Source organism: Pelmatolapia mariae, linkage group LG2, assembly GCF_036321145.2.
Source record: "Pelmatolapia mariae isolate MD_Pm_ZW linkage group LG2, Pm_UMD_F_2, whole genome shotgun sequence".
Classification (NCBI taxonomy): Eukaryota; Metazoa; Chordata; class Actinopteri; order Cichliformes; family Cichlidae; genus Pelmatolapia; species Pelmatolapia mariae.
Genome location: NC_086228.1, coordinates 20217524 through 20235609, shown reverse-complemented (window position 1 = coordinate 20235609; position 18086 = coordinate 20217524). Strand labels below are relative to the sequence as shown.

General features: G+C 42.0%; 2 protein-coding genes across 9 annotated transcripts in view; one reads left to right on the top strand and one right to left on the bottom strand.

Moving 5' to 3' along the window:
• The first annotated feature begins 157 nt into the window (after positions 1-157).
• Positions 158-4339, top strand: shisa3 (shisa family member 3). The gene is made up of 2 exons (XM_063485751.1): positions 158-812; positions 2207-4339. The coding sequence occupies exons 1-2, from the start codon at positions 542-544 to the stop codon at positions 2800-2802; spliced, it is 867 nt and encodes a 288-aa protein (XP_063341821.1). The 5' UTR covers positions 158-541; the 3' UTR covers positions 2803-4339.
• A 1058-nt stretch (positions 4340-5397) lies between these two features.
• atp8a1 (ATPase phospholipid transporting 8A1) overlaps positions 5398-18086 on the bottom strand; it is a 121508-nt gene continuing 108819 nt past the window's right edge. For 3 of the 8 annotated variants that reach the window (XM_063494447.1, XM_063494448.1, XM_063494446.1), the window contains 4 exons: positions 14395-14483; positions 13935-14027; positions 11885-11976; positions 5398-7948 (listed from right to left, as the gene is read on the bottom strand). In XM_063494447.1, the coding sequence (XP_063350517.1) occupies positions 7851-7948; positions 11885-11976; positions 13935-14027; positions 14395-14483 (372 nt within the window). In that variant the 3' untranslated portion in view covers positions 5398-7850. Of the gene's footprint in view, positions 7949-10697; positions 11977-13934; positions 14028-14394; positions 14484-18086 lie in introns of all 8 variants that reach the window. The other 5 variants (XR_010095597.1, XR_010095591.1, XR_010095623.1 and 2 more) reach the window with 3 other exon arrangements.

The window sequence follows — 18086 nt, the reverse complement described above, 5'->3', positions numbered from 1 at the left end:
CGGCTTTATGGGAATGAAAGCATTTAGCGTCACGCTGGGCTCCCTCTGCACCACGTGATCCCCAACGTCCGGTTAATAGAGGTTGCGTGCGCGCTTACCCCCCCCCCCCCCCCCCCCTCACATCCCCAGCCCCAACCACAAAAACAGCAAAACTGCAGTGAGGTGGGCGCACAACTTCTGCTCACACTTTAACTCACAGGCGCGTTACGGGAGAGATTGGAGCGAAACTCCAAAGCAAGTTGTTCAGCATCAGCTGGTGATTTAAGCCCGTTTGAATGAGAGTGAAGTTCCGTAATGAGATTTTTAAAAGAAACCCGGAGAGCATTCAATTAAGGATTTCCCACCCTCTTTGAGCAGCTGCAGGCTGAGAGCGATTCCAGTGCTGGGAAGATGACGGTGACCTAACTTTACATCTTTGGATCCAATCGTTTAGTTTCTTTTTTGGTGAATTAACACAAATGAAGAGTGTGTAAACTCGGACTGAGGCTCTGAGCTGAAGCCCACAGGACGCAGGAAACGTGAACTCCAGCGGCTCGTCGGGATGGTGCGCCTGTTGAACTGCCTGCTGCTGGGATATCTGACCTGGAATCTCCGGATATCGGATGCTCAGGGAGAGTACTGCCACGGGTGGCTGGACTCAAATGGAAATTATCACGAGGGTTTCCAGTGTCCGGAGGATTTTGACACCATGGACGCCACAGTTTGCTGCGGCTCCTGCGCGCTGCGCTACTGCTGCGCCGCAGTGGACGCACGGCTGGACCAGGGCATCTGCACCAACGACAGGGAGGTGGATAACACCGAGTTTGCAGCGCGTAGGTTCACTGATTTTAAACTAATTTAGGTCCAAGATTGTGGTGTCGATTTCATCGGGTCTTCGTCATGTGCGTAATTCATCAAGACCTCAGAAAAATCCAAATTTATTAGAGTTTAATTAGTTGAATGGAGAAAAACACACATGACTAAACTCTCAGTTTACTTTATTTAACCCTGTAGTGTTTAAAAGGTAAACACAGAGACGCCGTGAGAAGGACGCGCCTATTTAAGTTATAGCGGATCCTCCTAGAGAGGTCAGAGGTCAGCTGAACAATTAAGACAGCACAGAGCACTCAGAGGTTCAGTGCCTTTGCTGAAGGACACTAATGCACTCTGAGAGCATTCCCAACAAACCTGATATGAATTTAAAATATGAAATGAGTATAAAATGCGTTTTGTAAGACCTTTTTCCACTGCAGCTTTCTTATATGAAGGTTACATTCTTTGCTGTTTGAAGCATTAATCTGCCTGAGGCTCCAGGTTCCACCTGCTCTTATCCAGCTCCCTTCCCTTCAGTTTCCATCACACTCCAAATTATTATCAGTGCAAAGTGGAAACCTGGACACGTTTTCGATGACCCACCCCGCCAGTCACTCCACTACAACCTCTTTAAACAAATTCCTGTCAAAAATTTGTAAGCAGAAATTAGTTGGAAATTTGATCAAGCGGCGCAGGTTTGCAGTCCAGGAATGTTTTGAAGAGTCTAACCCTTCTCACACAGACAGGTCTATTATGCTGCCCAGAAATAAAGCACATTAGCTTTGACAGCTCACTAATTTTTAAACTAAAGTAATCACAACATTAGGAGACGGCGAGTCCTTTCTGTGGCTTCTTTATGAGGCGTTTGAGTGTTAGACTGACCTACTGTTGGGCGAGGTTTTATCAGTTTTCTTTAAATTTCCCCAACGGATAAGCTTATAAGCCTTTAATTGAGTGGATCGTATGCTCACAATTTCCCAGTTTTCCCATTTAAAAATAAATAAACACAAACGTGGATTTCTTTGGTGAAAAGGCTTCATGAAGCGTAACTTGAGATGTTTGTGTTTTCAGCAGGAATGTGACTTTTGTTTGTTCGTAACGTTGTGAAGAACCTAAAAGAAATGTCATGATTAGAAATGTTTAGCACAATTTTCCCCACTATTAACAGCTACATAGGTCATGCTTCTTAGTTACTCGCAAGGTAAGACTTTATTTTAAACTTATAAGGACTATGTAATGGAGTTGCTAACTTTATTTTCTCTTTTATGCAAACATTTTGAGGCTGGTGTATGCAAATTTCATAGTAAGTTGTATTAAACCCAAATAAGCTGATATCACTGATGAAATGTATGATAAATGGTTTAATATTACAGGTTTTTTTTTTTTTAAATTGCCTGCGTTTCCTTCCCCACAGAGCCCATCTACGTGCCCTTCCTGATGGTGGGGAGCATCTTCATTGCCTTTATCATAGTTGGCTCACTGGTGGCTGTCTACTGCTGCACGTGTCTCAGGCCCAAGCAGCCGACCCAGCAGCCCATTCGCTTCTCTTTGCGCAGCTGCCAGGGGGAAACGATCCCCATGATCCTTACCACGGCTCCCCCAAGCCTGCGAGCCCCATCGCGGCAATCCAGCACGGCTACCACCAGCTCCAGTTCAGCCGGAGGAGGTAGCTCCATGCGGAGGTTTTCTCTCGGAGGTCAGGGGCAGCAGCAGCAGCATGGCTGCCTGGTATCAGCCACCATCTCATCGTCAGCCTCCACTCCCACCCAGACCCCACAGACTCTTCTTCCACCTCCACCTCCCCCTTACACATCCCCACCAGCACCCATGACAGGAGGGATCCAGCACCCGCTGCCTTCATCCCACACCCACTTGCAGCTCCATCAGGCCCCAATGGCCACTCACTCATCCCAGAACACCAGCTTCCTTCTTCCCCAGCAGTACTTCTTCCCTCTGCAGCCTGACGCCTTCACAGCAACCAAGGGCTTCGCTGACTTTGGACAGAGCTGACAGGGCTCTCAGCAGGGGAAATAGAGGATTACACAATTTTTAGTGGGCAGGATGTGACCTGTCACAGACAGAAACACGCCAGACAAGGCTGGTGCCAGAGAAGCTATGCATGAGGCCCGCCAAATGGCCGCAGAGCGAGTTGCTGGAGGGTAGGCACAAAGCGTGACAGAGCTGCTGTGGTTGACCACCATGGCCCGAAGTACTTCCCTGTCTGCAGCACAGGACACATCAGCAGATCTGACACCATTTGTAAAATGTATGCATTTTTACTTTGTGAACAGATCTCCATGGTTTCCATTTGTTGATGTTTCAAGATGGAAATGTATCAGCGATCTTCCTGAAAAACAGATGTTGCCGTCACTCAGATTCTGCTAAGCATTAACAGAGGTATAATAGACTTGGGAAACCAGAGAATTCCTTTTTTGACAATCGGAAGGACTTGGGAATGAGAGACATTTTATTTTGGAGGAAATGTTATGTTATATAAAAGATTTTACAGCTCTTCTGCCCAGATCAGGGTTGTCATATTGATTGCTTAAATTTCAGCAAATAAATGTCTCATAGTAACTTGTGTGCTGTTTGATGTAAAGCTTATTAAGTAACAGTTTTGTCCAGAAAGACGGAGCTTCATCATCATCATCATCATCACTGAGACAAAAAGGAAACCGGAGAGGTCAGGCCGGCACATCATCTCCCTACCTGTCGCTCATTCTTGCGCCAGACTTCACAGCAGGAATGCAGCGCTGAGATCAGTCATTGTCAGTGCTCAATGAGCATGGCGTGGTCACAGTGTTAAAAACAACTCACCCCAGAAATAGAGGTTTAGGTTGCACCAGCAGGTATGGCAAAACCTCCACAAAGACTGCTCTGTTACCCGGCTACCTGACTGTGAAACACACTTGGCAACTGGTTTGTCATGAAACCCGAAAGCTGTTCGGCTTCAGGATGTTTGCTGCTGCGTTCAGGTATCCGTTAAGTCTTTTATCACAAAATACAGCTCTCATGAATAACGTCTGTCGGAGTGTTACCTCCATCCTGTCTTGTTTGAACTTGCAGCTGTCAGTTCAAACCTCTGTATCACCTTCTGCTTATGAAAGGAAAACAGAAGTCGCGAACACGTTTTCATGATATTTCCTAAACCTTTTGGATACATCGAATCCTCTATGTTTTTGCCAGGCTCAGAAAAGTTTCCAACTTCTTTTCCAAGTTATCCTTGAAGGTAGGAACCCAATTCTCCACACAGTGAATGTTTTTATTTAAAACAATCGTGTGGATTTTATAACAATTCAAGTTTTGTATCTGTTCTCAGGGCCTAAACTTTTGAATCCTCTGACTTTTTTTTTTAAACCACCAGACTTCTGTAGATTGCTTTGCTATATTTTTAACAGAGACACCACAAATACACAGTTAAAATTACAGATATTGCCATTAAACTTGTCCAAGCATATACAAGTAATCCCTGGCTCTGTATGATGTTTTGAGAGGGGATATTCTTAATCCTTTAACAACTGTACAATACGCTTTTAAGCAATAAATCCAAATTAACAGTAATATATTCAAAGTATTTTTAATTAATTTACAATAATGAGGGTTTAATAAACACTCCATCTTCAAAAGATTAGAATTTCTTGGCATTTATTTCATGGTTCGGGCTTTAAAGGGTTAATATTGGCATCTCCAGTCGGCAGCATCCCAACCCACCTGCTACTCAAACCTATTTGAGAAGAAAACTGGCTTTCAGTAGTGTAAACTGAGGGGTTACCCTCCAGTATAAGATAAATAAAGATAATTTTAAACAATGAAACATGTAAAGTCACTCTAGTAGAGTCCAAGAATAGAAATACGGGGTCTTAGGACTTCAAGACTCTCAGGTAATTAAATCCTGATGTCGATAGCAGTTGTACAGAAAAATGTGGAAAAAAGTAGCTGCTCAAAAAAACTTCTTCTGAATGTAATTAAATCACACTTGCTCCCACCACCAGTAACCACAGGTGTCACCTCATCAACCAACAACAAAAGCTTGCACTCTCCAACTTGAAAAAATAATTATAGTTCAGATGTACCCGGTATTTATTTCTTTACCTAATCTCCCCACACTGTTTTATTTATTTATTTATTTGTTTTTTGGTCTGTAAAATATCTGCAAATAGCAAAGCAATCAGTCATAGAAATGAAGGCTTAGACCGGCGTCTTAAAACGCTTCCAATGATCGTCATGCAAAAAACCAACGATATCCTGTTACAGTTTACAATAATAAACCCACATTTAGAAGCTGTAACCAGAGAATTGTTAGTGTTTATGCATAAAAAGATGTTCTGTCAATCAACTAATGAATGGAAGTTTTTGGACCTTGATTATAACAATAAGAATTTGAAAAGCAAAACAAGACTTAGCCTGTGTGGGATCATACGAGAAGTTCGAGTAAACCCCGCAATCATAACAAATGAGAAGTCTATTGATATAATTTGTTTGTCGTGCTCGCAGGCCGATGGCCGTCCCTCCTTTTCCTGTTTGGATTTTCTCTCCAGTTTGTCGCCACACATGCTGATTACAAATTTGCAAATAACACAAAAGCAATAACAGACTTTCACATTGTTCCTCAGTGATTGTAAAGTTTATTTCAGTAGTCCTTCATGGCAGTAAAGACAACACTTATAAGTTTGCAGTCCCAACATGCAGAACAATCATCGAACAAAAAGACAGAAAGGAAACGAATCATCGAAAAGAAAAGTTAAAAGGTGCGCCTTTTTTTTGTTTCCGCTTTTGTAAAGTGATCAACACTTGAGGGAGAATTAAAGTAGTACGGTTAACACTTCGGAGAACAGTTTTTGTTTTCCATTCATGCAGCCCACGACCTTCACAGACAACGACGTGTGTTTTATGTTTTCTGGGAAAAAAAGAAAAAGAAAGACAGAGAAAAAAAAAAGAAAGAGAAGAAAGCAAAAGTCCAAACCTTCCACAACGACGACAACCACATTCTGCTGTTTGGAAAATTTCTGACAAGATGACAGCCGATTAAGTTTTCACGCCAAAGACCAGCAGAGAAAAATAATCAGAAACACAAAACACAAATGAGCTTTCCTGTAAAGCAGGAGGTACACTGCGTGGAAAAAAAAGGTCACAAACGTGTACACTCAAAAGAAATCATATACCGAAACCAGAAAATACCAGATATCCACAACTGGAAAGGTACATCGAGTGCATTGTGCAAACATCTCCTGTCGAAGCGAGCGGTGCGTCAAAAACTCTCACAGTTGAGGTCGAGCGTTTGACCGCGAACACCCGCACGCCGGCAGCCTCGTGTTCCCATACAGGCCATGCATCGGCACACGTTAGTACACCATAGCTATACCTGGAGTCGTGCAGACGGACAACTTGAGCAAGCGTCACTACACACGCGCGCGCACACACAAATATACAATAAAAGAAACACACCAGGAGGACTGAGGTGCCAGAAACTTCCCAGTCTTTCATAGAGGACACAGACATGCAGTGCATACACAGAAATTATCCACAGTAGAGGTACACACACATATGCACCCACACACACTCATACGGCACATGCACATGCAAGCAAAAAACCGACACACACGTATACACACACTCGCACCATCAGAAATCTGATCTCCCATAGGGAGAAGAAAGCAATCACACAGACATTAGTCAATTATAAATAAATCAAGCTGTAACAATATTAATATTAATAATAACAAGACATTTAAGAAAGCTCAGTTTCCTCGTCACGTCTAATCTATCCCGCCCGTTCATCAGAGGAAGAAAAAACGAAAAGTTACAGACGATTCATTACAAAGCCGGTCGATGCAAAATTCATACGTCTCCAATATAAAAATACAAATCCACAAAATAACTATAGAGACAGAGCAGTTTTGATACTGTCGTGGAGTTTCCTGGCTAATCTCTCTCTCTCTCTCTCCCTTAAGCTAATGGCACTTATGTTAGAGGGATAAAATCTCCATTTGAAGGGAATCACTGCTGCCACTGTAAGCTTCAACGAAAAACCCATCAGAGAGCCTCCTCTTCACCTCTGCAGGAACAAATCTGTAGTTTTCACATTGTAGGAGTGCAATACTGTGGTGGGGAGACAGTAAGTGTGTGTGTGGAGCACTGGTCTAAGCGATCTTTTTCTTCTAAGAGGGAACAGTTTGACGTAGGCACCGTTGTGATTGTTGAAACGGGAGCGGATGCGTGGAATGCAATTTTAAGTCGAGAGCAATACGTCTGCTGCGAAAACGGTGGACACAGGACTACGGTAGGTTGCAGGAGGCAACTTCTTCAGATAAAACATAAATAAATGAAGAGGTAAAAACGAGGCACAGTATCTACATATGTATAAAATGCATTTGAAAAGAAACCGACGGAAAGAAAAGGCCTAATAAAATGTAAGGCTTCACACAACAGATGCTTCCTCGAGTGCAAAAACAAAACGAACATGTTACAAACATCTGCTCTGATGTGGTCTGTTTCGCGCTGGAACACACACAGGAGTTTAATTACATTTGGTTTAACGTTTTTTCTCAAATTCACTAGTACTTGGACGATTGTATATACGACTGCTCTTTGGCAATCTTTCACGAGTTCAAAAACGTCTGAAACCAATCGCTGTCCAGTGTTTGATTTCGATTTACTAAAATGATTTTTAGGCTTTTAGGACTTTTGGCTCAGTGCTAAAAGCTGTCGTTTCTCAAATCAACAGAAAGGAGACAAACAGAGCAAGAACAGTGAAGAACTTCAGACCACAGACTGCTAAGAAAGCACAGTGCTCATATCATGTCTGCGCGACACACAACTACAGCTGATAGTGAACATGACTTGTTTTGTTCCTTGTTTTTTTTTTCTTTTAAATCCCTTTTTTTCCAAAGACTACACAATGTCCCTTTCTTCTGTCTCTTTCCAACCCCCCCCCTTCCCCTCAGCGCTGGAGGCACACGCACACACCACCGCTTCTCCCCGTTAAGCTTCAAATATCGCCACTGGAAACGGCCGCCGTGGCTCCGAGCAGGCCGGCCGTGAACAAGAAGGCCGACGCCTCACCACGTGTTGGTCCTCTGCTTGGTGGTGTCGTACGCTCTGATGACCTCAGACTGAGACACCACTCCGTTCTCATCTTGAGAGAAGGCGTAGCCATCTGTGAACGTAATGAATAAAATTCAAACAAAGGCTGTACAGATCAGTAATTCACTGAATTAAAAAAAAAAATACATAAAAAAAAACACACACATATGAGACATATGAATCAACAGAATAAACAAAATCTAAAGTCTTAAAATTTGGGAAATATGCTTATGGTTGCTTTCTTGCTGAAAATCAGTACAGGTCTCACATCTGCATTGTTAGCTTGGCTACAATCAATATCGACTTAAAGTGATGTTAGATCCTGATGAAGATGCTGGCTTTTATCAATCTGATAACAAAACAAACATACAAAAAAAAAAAACAACCCAAAAACAAATGAAAGAAAATCAACTCTCCTGCCCCATGGAAATTGGTTACATAAGCACATACACCTAGAAACTACTTGGTGTAACCTGACAACCACAGACTTCAAGGCAAAATGGTTATTCCCTGACTGGTTGGCAAGTGGTTGCTAGAAGGTATTGGCAGTTGCTAAGGGAAACTGTTTGCAAAGAGATATACAGTCCAAAATTGAAAACTTCCTTGTGTTTGCTTTGATTGCTAACAGATTGTCCCAGGTCCTGTCAGTTTGTATGGAAGACCCTGACTTCTCTGCAATCACTTGCCAACTACTCGATCAACTTCCAGCTGGTAATGAAACTTGAAAAATGCAGATACAGGTGACCACTGCAATCTGTTTCAACCTGTGTTTGCCACAGGGTTGGAACATTGGTCTCTGTGTGACTAAGGCCCAACGACATGACATCTGACCGGTCTGCCAGGCAAGCTTTGGATCCTGTTTGCAGTCTTTATGCTGACTTAAGAAGCTTCTGGCTGTAGCCAGCTCTAATTTGAGCTTCTCTCACATTAGAGTCACTGTGGTAAATATCTGTTTAGATTTCTGCAAGGCACGATAAACAGTTTCTAAGTTGTTTCCTACGTTGTGACCAGGAACCTCTGGAAACCTCCAGGGCTGAAAATGAAGTCAGCTGCTGTTCTAAACTCAAAAGCGAATCATTCCTCTTTAAACTGCCTGAATTTATAGCCTGTTAACAGGAAAGTATTCACAGAGCTCCACTTGTTCCACATTTTGTCACATTATAGCCTTATTCCAAAAAAGGATAATTTTCACCTCAAAATTCTACACACAATCCAAAATGATGCAGTGAAATAAAGTTTGCCTGAAATTCTTGAAATGTTTTTAAGCTAAAAGGCAAAAACGTAACATGTATATAAGCATTCACAGCCTTTGCCATGGCACTCAAAGATTACATCAGTTGTATCTTGTTTCCACTGATCATCTCTTAGATGTTTCTACAACTTGACTGAAGACCACCTGTGGTAAATTCAGTTGATTGAACATGATTTGGAAATGCACACGTCTGTCTATAATACATACAATCATAGTGGATAGTCCATATCAGAGCACAAAGCAAGCTATAAAGTCCAAGGAATTGTTTGTACATCCTAAGACAGGATTGCATTGAGGCTGGGGCAGGGACACTTCCTAGAGCTGGACACTCGGCCAATATGAACGAGTAGAAGGGCTTTAGCCAGACCAATGTGGTTGCTCCGAAAGAGCTCCAGCATTGCTGTGTGGAGAGAAAAGAACCTTCCACGAGAAAAAACCAGAACTCCATCTGCCAGGACTTTGCCAAATGGCATCTGATGGACTCTCAGATCATAAGAAACAAATTCTCTGGTCTGATAAAACAAAGATTGAACTCTTTGGCCCGAATGCCAAGCGCCATGTCCGGAGGAAACCTGGCACCGCTCATCACCTAGCCAATACCGTCCTTACAGGGAAGCATGGTGGTGGCAGCATCATGCTGTGAGGATGGTTTTTGGCAACAGGAACTGGGAGACTAGTCAGGATTGAGGGGAAGATCAATACAGCAATGTACAGAGACTTCCTTGATGATAACCTGCTCCAGAGCACTGTGGACCTGGGACTGGGATGAAGGTTCATCTTTCAACCAGACAAAGACCCTGAGCACAAAGCCAAGACTACAATGTGGCTTTGGGACCCCTCTGTGAATGTCTGAAGCCAGAGCGCAGTCTTGAACATGACAGAGCATCTCTGGATCTCAAAGAAGTTAAGAGAGCTTAAAAAGTTCTGCAAAAAAGAATGAATCCATTTTGGTATAAGGTTGTACCATGTCAAAATGTGGAAGAAGTGAAGTGCTGTGAATACTTTCAAGATGCACTATATATTTTCCACTTTGACATTACAACTGTGCTGGAGGTGAATCTTTATAGAACTCACCCATCTAAAATTACAGTGAAGTGAGGGTGAAGCGCTCTGCTCGGTCTCCTCACCACTAATTGTCTCTAAACTCAAACTTGACCGTGTTTAACGCAATTCTGACAATTTGCCTTTTCAAAAACCAACATAATGACCAAAATGCCAAAATTAAGGCCTCAGTAGGGGACTAGTGGGTGGCGTCACGGTGGTTACGTCCACTGTGCAGCAGCTGGAAATAGTTTACAGATGAATTAAAAAGCACAATGCCTTGATGGTTGTCAACAACAGGCACAAAGTGAAGAGACAGATATGAGAGCTGCCACAATCTTCAAGTCAAGGTTAAGAAAAAAAAATAAGCACATTTCCCACAACATCAGACTTAAAATTAATCACGTGACAAAAAGGAAACACAGGATGAGAATTTACATCTCCCCCAAAAGTTTTATCCTCTGCGTAAAAGCAGCACTGTGCTAAACTCTCCTACAGGATCTCCTCTGACCTCTGATCCCTGACTCACCTTCAGGTGTCAAATGACCCGCTCAGTACCTGGAGGCCAGCGGGAAAGTTCAAAGGAACCCGCTGTGACGAGTGCATAGTGGGGTGGGGGAGGAATAAGCGCAACATTTCATCATTTCATCGTTATCTCATTCTACTGAGCTAACTCAGGACACACGAAGGCACACGAGGGGCAGGACAGGAAGTACACAACGAAAAGGAAGAAGAGCGGTATCTATCGGGAAGCTACGGAGGGGCTGGAGATGTAAACAGGGTGAGGTTTGATTAATGAATTTAAAAAGGTATCACACAACAACGGTCTCATCCCCACCTATGAGACAAACAAAAAACAAACTGATCAGACAAAAGACAGAAAAGAACAAAGAACAAAACACAAACCCACACTTAGAGAGTCACTGCAAATTTTCACAAACTGGCACACCAGTTTTTGGTACTTTTTCATTATCATCCGTTTTCTGCCTCTTATCCGGCTTTTCCAATACCTTAAAATTTCAAAATTGTTAAAAAATCTTAAGCACCACGTAAACAGGTTTTTTGTGGGTCGGTAAGACGGTGTAATGAATTTTCACCGTCATTACCAACTGATATTTGGATAATTCAGATATTTGAATTCAGTCTTGAGGCACACGGGCACACTGTGCTGAACACTAACCTGACAGGCCACCAGTTAATAATGTCAGCTGAGTTTAACATATCTATATAAGTAATGTTGACTTACTGTTCATATCCAGCATAAGAGAAACAAATACACTGAACTGAATCCATAAATCTGTAAATTAATAGCAGACTAATAGCTAACTTTAAATGGCAACTTCACTAATAGCTTTTCAGTTGATTAAAAAAAGAAGTGACATTTAATATTATGCGCAGTTCAACTCAATTGGAAAACAAGTTTAATTCAAGACATTGGGAACTTTGGGGCCATTTGCAGGCACGATTACTGATCTGCACCTGGCTACACTACATGTGAAAAGAAGTGGAAAGAGTAGAGTGTTGCTGTGTCCCAATGGACGAAAGAGAAGACACTCTGGAGATGTAGCATGTGTCAGAGGAGGAATTATGAACTGTGATCTGTCCTACCTGACAAGAGAACATATTTGGGAGGAAATAAATCTAAGCTAGCTCGAGTAAGGATGAGAAAGAACGAAGAAAAGAATGAAAGAAAGAAAAGGTTTGAGGGTAACTTACGGAGCAGGTTCTGCTGCATGGAGTCAGACCGGTACAGACTCACTGTGCTCTTCTTGAAGACGTTCTTCAGGAGCTGGGCTCTCTCTGTCAAACTACACACACACACACAGAGCAACATTCAGTGTGTTAGCAGCCTGCTGAGCACCACAGGCAGATTTAATGACCCATACATCAAGGCTGTCCAAGCCCCTCCAGAGTGTAGGGACCTGCCAACTGCTATACCTGCTGGTACAAACACCATGTAGGGAAACATTGCTGTGTAGACGCAGAAAGAAGAACAAAGCGATTTTGTGAGAGGAATATCTGAAGCAGCAGCTTGGCCAAAAGGCATTCTTGTAAAGCTAACAAATGTTTGCAACAACAGATGTGTGCGTGTGCACGCACGTGGCTGCCTACAAGCATTACGTGCAAAAATTCATTTATATATTTGAGCAGTTATCACTATATGTTTGCTTCTGTACGCATCCGGATGTGTGTGTGTGTGTCTGCAGCCTGCTGGGTCTGGGATAGCGTCCAGGCAGGAGGATCACACTGATCTGCTCTGTGTTGCTGGCTGCTGCCGGACTCAGGCCCCAGAGAGAGCAGAGCGGACCTGCTTCAGCTGATACAAACTATAATGTATGGCTTTAATATAGCAGGACCGTTGCTCGAAAATGAGACATTCAGTATTTGGGTGGGGGAGAAAAAAAAAACAAAACCAAAAAACGAGACAATCTCTCGTATGACATGATTACTGACATTACAGTCAAACTCCCGCAATTTAGCAGCAATTTGAAGATTTCTTCCCTGCACACAGGAATACTGCTGGCAGCAGAACCGGGGGTATTAACGACATTTTGAGGGATTTGGGAGGACAGAGATGACTCTTCCTCCCGGATAATCTTCAAAATTCTGGGGAATGATTCACATTTTGTGAAAGGAACAATAATAGCCGAGGCATTAACTATGTAGTCTCGATAGCGTTGGGAGATTTGACACCCCGAGACAACATAAATTTGTCATTTCGCCTTTCTGTTAATCTGAGCCATGTGAGTAACACTATAAATCAGTGAAGAGTGCTTTAACTCAGGATTTGATTTCATAGGAGTTGCATCGATGTTACAAAGACTGTCAATCTGTCATTTATATATGATAGATGAGCTAAAACAAAGGCTGTTATCTGGTTATTTTATCCGCTAATAAAGAAAGACTAATCGCTTATATCAAAACAAAGTTGCAAATTTGATGACAGAATATTTCATACATATTCCTGCTTGTAATGTTTAATCACTGGAATGCAAAATTTGCTGCCAATTTTCTTTCACGACATAAATAACACAAGGTATTGTGTTGCACAAAAGCAACAATGCAAAGATGCAATTGTTGATGATCCAAAGTGCAAAGTATTTAACTTTCTTGAACGCTCTGTACTCACTCAACAAAACAAATAAAGTCATTTTAGGACAGAAATTTTGGTTTTTGGCACTTGAAGGTATTGTTGTTTTCGCGTCATATGGTATTGATTGGAGAAGCAACTGACTTTGGCTAGTGCCAGACATTCATTTTACTTGGTTTTAGGCACTTCTGTATTATCAATTGCCAAAATCTGACATTGCCAGTGAGAATTACAACCTGACAATTACGAGTGTCATTATTTAGATAATTTGATAAATGTTCTCGGATGTCTAATGACTCCAAGATTACAAGGTACAAAGAAAGATATGTAGATATAAAAACAAATCAAAAACAAGTGCTGCTGAGCACTTTATCTCGAGCAAAGACTGTAAATCTTCCTCGCCTACATGTGTGGGTACATGCACAGTAAAGAGAATGATAATGCACAATTTATTCGCTTCACATACAAACACAACAAACACTTTTATAGAGAAAAAGATTTTTTTTAAACTATTATAATATTACACAGATTTTATCACCTTTTCTCACTGCTTAATGTTTTTGTGGGGACATAAATTTTCATCTACTTTTTATTAAACATAAATTTGATCTACTTTCAGACAAAATCATGCTGTAAAGGCAAGAGTGGAGGAGCGGTAATGTGGTGTAACAGTACCTCTTTCCATGCACTACTGCTCCAGGGTCTTTAGATAGCGCCTCCAGCTCCTGCACCTCATCCACCAGGGTCTTAAAGCATGCCTTCTTCACACTGTAAATGAAACAAAGGTTTATAAAACCAGAATCATATAGCAGATGTCTGAACACGACTGAACCTCCACAGGCTGATATTTAAAACCAGTTCGACCAATTCAAGCTGCTCGGAGTAAATCAGAAAATATAAAAACCCTGACATTACAAATTGCTCCTGACACCTCGAATCTGCAACAGGCTGATGTCAACCAGACCAGAAACGAAATATTTCGACTTGCAGAATGGAAACGCTAGAAATGTTTGGAAGTCTGAACAAAAACTTGGGCGGGAATTTCTTCAGGAGATATGAGAGATTCTGCAGGAATTTCCTGAACTGGATGTGCATTAGAGCGATGATGAGTGAGGAGAGCGGGGAGAAGACTCACACTTTGTAGGCCACGTCGAAAATCAGCGAGGTGACTGGGATGAAGAACAGGCCCATCCAGAAGACCCCTGAATTGAACATCATGTCCGCCTGCCACACACACACACACACACACACACACACACACACACACACACACACACACACACACACACACACACACACACACACACACACACACACAAACTTATTCTCAGGTCACAGTAGACAAAATAGCTCCTAATCAGATAGATAGAAACACAGGAGCTCCACAACCACTACCATCCTCTACAGCGCCACATATCGAAACACATACATAACAATAGCAGCCCAAAACACACGGTTTTATTGTGAAAACAGAGAAGATGGGTCTAAATAACCTACTCAGTGTGGGTTAATCCTCCATGACTAAATGATACCATGTTTTTGTTTGGATCCCCCTCCACCTCCATCTCCTCCCTGTCCTTCAGGGCGGAGGAAGTACCTGTGATCTATTTAGACAGCGGTATCTCTTTCAAAGGAAAACAGCTTAGATGTGAGCCGTGCTGAGAGCTCCCGTCGGTGCGTCAGTGCAGACACAGAAACGCCTTCTGAGGTGCGTTGACTGCAGCAGCCACTCAATCTAAGTGAGTGTTGATGAAGTGTAATGTATGTAATTATGTGAGTTCAGGTTTAATGTTGGATTCCAGACATTAATGTTGGCAGTTTATCACTCCAGAAAACCAAAAGCAGTTAAAGATGTCTTGTTCAGTGGCTTTAAATGGGTTACCGAAAGCTAGTTTATAATGTTTGGCTCATTTCTAATCTTATGTGTTTCTTGTACAGCTGCACGAACAGTCGTTGTTATTGTAGAATAATTTGCAAATAGTTGTCTTGATTAACTGTTTGGCCTCAATGTCAGACAATTATGTGAAATCCCCATTACATGCAAAAAAAAAAAAAGGTTCATTGTCTCCAACATATCATAAATTTTGAGTTGAATAAAAGTTCAAACAGAAATCATTCCCTCCATTTTCACATAACTCCTTCAAATGATATTTAAACACAGTAAGTTAGAAATGTTCATGTTTGAGTAATGGGGTTACTTTTTGTGTCCAGGGTCCCGGGAAGGCAGTGGGTCGTTCTGGTGGGGGCAACAACCTTTAAGCTATGAGTGTGAGGATGATGTTTGCTTTGGCCCACTGCAGTGAAACTATCTGTCATTACATGTCAAACTGCAAAACTGGCGGTCCTTGCATTGTAATGCGCCGCTTGTTTAAACTGCTAAGGCCCCCTCGACAGTGTCCTTCCTGTAACATGACACAGACATGGCCCTTAGGATGCACAGGCACGCACACACACATACACACACATACACACCGATCAGTGTCAGAACTATCAAAGCGCTCAGGTTTGCTCAAATTAGCTAATCTGTTCGCCATTACCTGCAAATTGACTTTGATGTCTGACAAAACACTGGGGGAGAGGAAACCCCAAATGACAGGAAATCAAAAATGTTTTTTTTTTCCCCCTACAGTTTGAGATGGGACACGGATGAATAGAGCTTTTCTGTGTCACCTGGAGGCTGAAAATGCACAAGATGAGGGAAAATTGCTGTGAAGCACGAGATATTTTCACATCAATTTTGAAATTACGCACCCCCGGTGGAAACATTTACTGTTTTTTTGCGTTAAATCAGTTTAATTATTTTTGTTTTCATCCGCTGTGTCGTGCCTTTTGATGGGGGTGTTTAAGCTGTCCTGAGACGTATTCAGCCATTAAATCAAAGAGTTTGTAAAAATAAACCTTCTTAGTCTTTCTCAAACCGAACAATATTTATACTTCTCCGTATTTAAATCTGAGCAATGTATACATACAAAGGCCTGATGCTTCCAATCTCAAGTTTACCCTAAAATTCAATTATTCTGATAATGACATTTGATATAATAATTTCTACTGCATTCTGAGAAAGCAACATAGCAATGCCAGACCTAAACAAACAGCATTAATCATTCTCAGTTTGTTATTTTTGCACCAAATTTTAAAAATCCATACAGATCTGACCGGTTGCAAACAACAAATGTTTGCCTTCAGGCATCTGGAAAGGCTCCAATACTACAAGCGGGGCCATCAGAGTTGGTAGATGCTAGCAATGTCTCATTCCAGGGGCCCCCTGGGAGCTGGACAGGGTGAGAGAGGTCCGGGGAGCGGGGCTGTATTTTTAGGACAAACTAATAAACTTGTCTGGCTGGACAGACAGTAGTGTCCGCTGGCATGGAAGGGTGTGTTTTGACAGGCATTGACCCCCTCGTGGCCACACACCCACACACAGACAGACTAAACGCCAGACTAGACACACAGAAGCAATCATACACACACATATGTTGACACACACAAAATGCTGAGCAGTGCAAACACTGCTGTTATTTACTTTGAGCCACACTGTGTCAAACTTGGTTTGAGGTATTCAGCCTTATATGATAAATATGCAGTGAATCATATGCTATGAGGCACGTTTGCATTTCCTCTGCTCTTTCTTTTTAGGTTACGTACTTGTGGTCCAGTCATGGTAATAGACAGAGGGCAATCATACAACAGGGTGTCTGCTGAAACAGCGCAACAACAATATATTTTGCATGCTTTACCTCTAGTCCATGAAATCTATTTCGGTCTGGTTTGGTTTCAGCAATGGCGCCAGTGTTGGGTTGATAACTTCATGCTGCATTCCTAATAGTGGGTTAGAAATTTGGCTGTTGCACCAGTTGCAATGAGATGGTCATCCTAACTTTCTCACACTGTCAGAATTTTCTCCTAGGCCATCCGCACTGGAAGCAATTCACTCATCGTGCTTCGCTTTAAAGCTGACGGCTGGTCGCTTACAGACATTGTCGGATCTGCTTCATTCGGTAACCCTATGTTGTATTTTCTATCCACTAATATATCAGTCAGCAGTATCCTGTACTCACACTGGTAGAAGTTTCTCTCTTGTCCCGCCCACTTTACATCACCAGCAGTTATTTTGCCCTTAGTTGACTTAAGTTACTGAATTGACAAAGTTTCTACAGCCTCTGGTCGTCTTTCGCTGCTAATTACTTCCAATGTGGACACAGCTTAAGTGTATAAACCCAATGAATGTTCTAATCAGCATTTCTACTGAATCCAAATGTGACAATTTGGTGACGGTGTGGCAGTAAGAGAAGTAGCCAGAGAATTAAAACGCTGTTTTTTCCTACTTTTGGACAGTGTTGATGACCTGTTTATAACGGGCAGCAAATCAAAACAAACTTGACTGAAGGGTGTCCTTAAAAGGCAGAGGAGATAAAGCAGCTTGTTAGAGGGCCTTTATTAACGCCCATTACAACATAATTAAGGATTCTTTTGGACTGTGCATCATGCAAAACCAGTGTGATAAATAGTAAAAAGCAGTTAAAAATCTGCCCCTACAAAGCTGATCAGGGGCCAGTGAACAAAATCAGAGCTGTGTCTGTTTATCAAGGTGGAATCTGAATGAAGAGGTTCCAGGAAAAAAAGTAATTTGTGATCTGCAAATCTACCTGGTTTAAATAAAAGTTTAAACATACAAAACATCAAAAATGTAACTTTATTGAAAGACGTAAATCCTTTAACTTCAGAAAAAAGCTTCAAGGGAAAACTCAAAAATATTTTAGGCTTGTTTTTCCATCAAGACTTGATCCTTGATCCTAGGCATGAGCAGCCAGGTGCTCATGCCTAAGA

Bases quoted from the DNA above. Each gene is read 5' to 3' on its own strand.
- shisa3 (XM_063485751.1), top strand. From the start codon at position 542: ATGGTGCGCCTGTTGAACTGCCTGCTGCTGGGATATCTGACCTGGAAT. The intron at 813-2,206 runs GTAGGTTCACTG...CCTTCCCCACAG, and splicing joins TAACACCGAGTTTGCAGCGC to AGCCCATCTACGTGCCCTTC.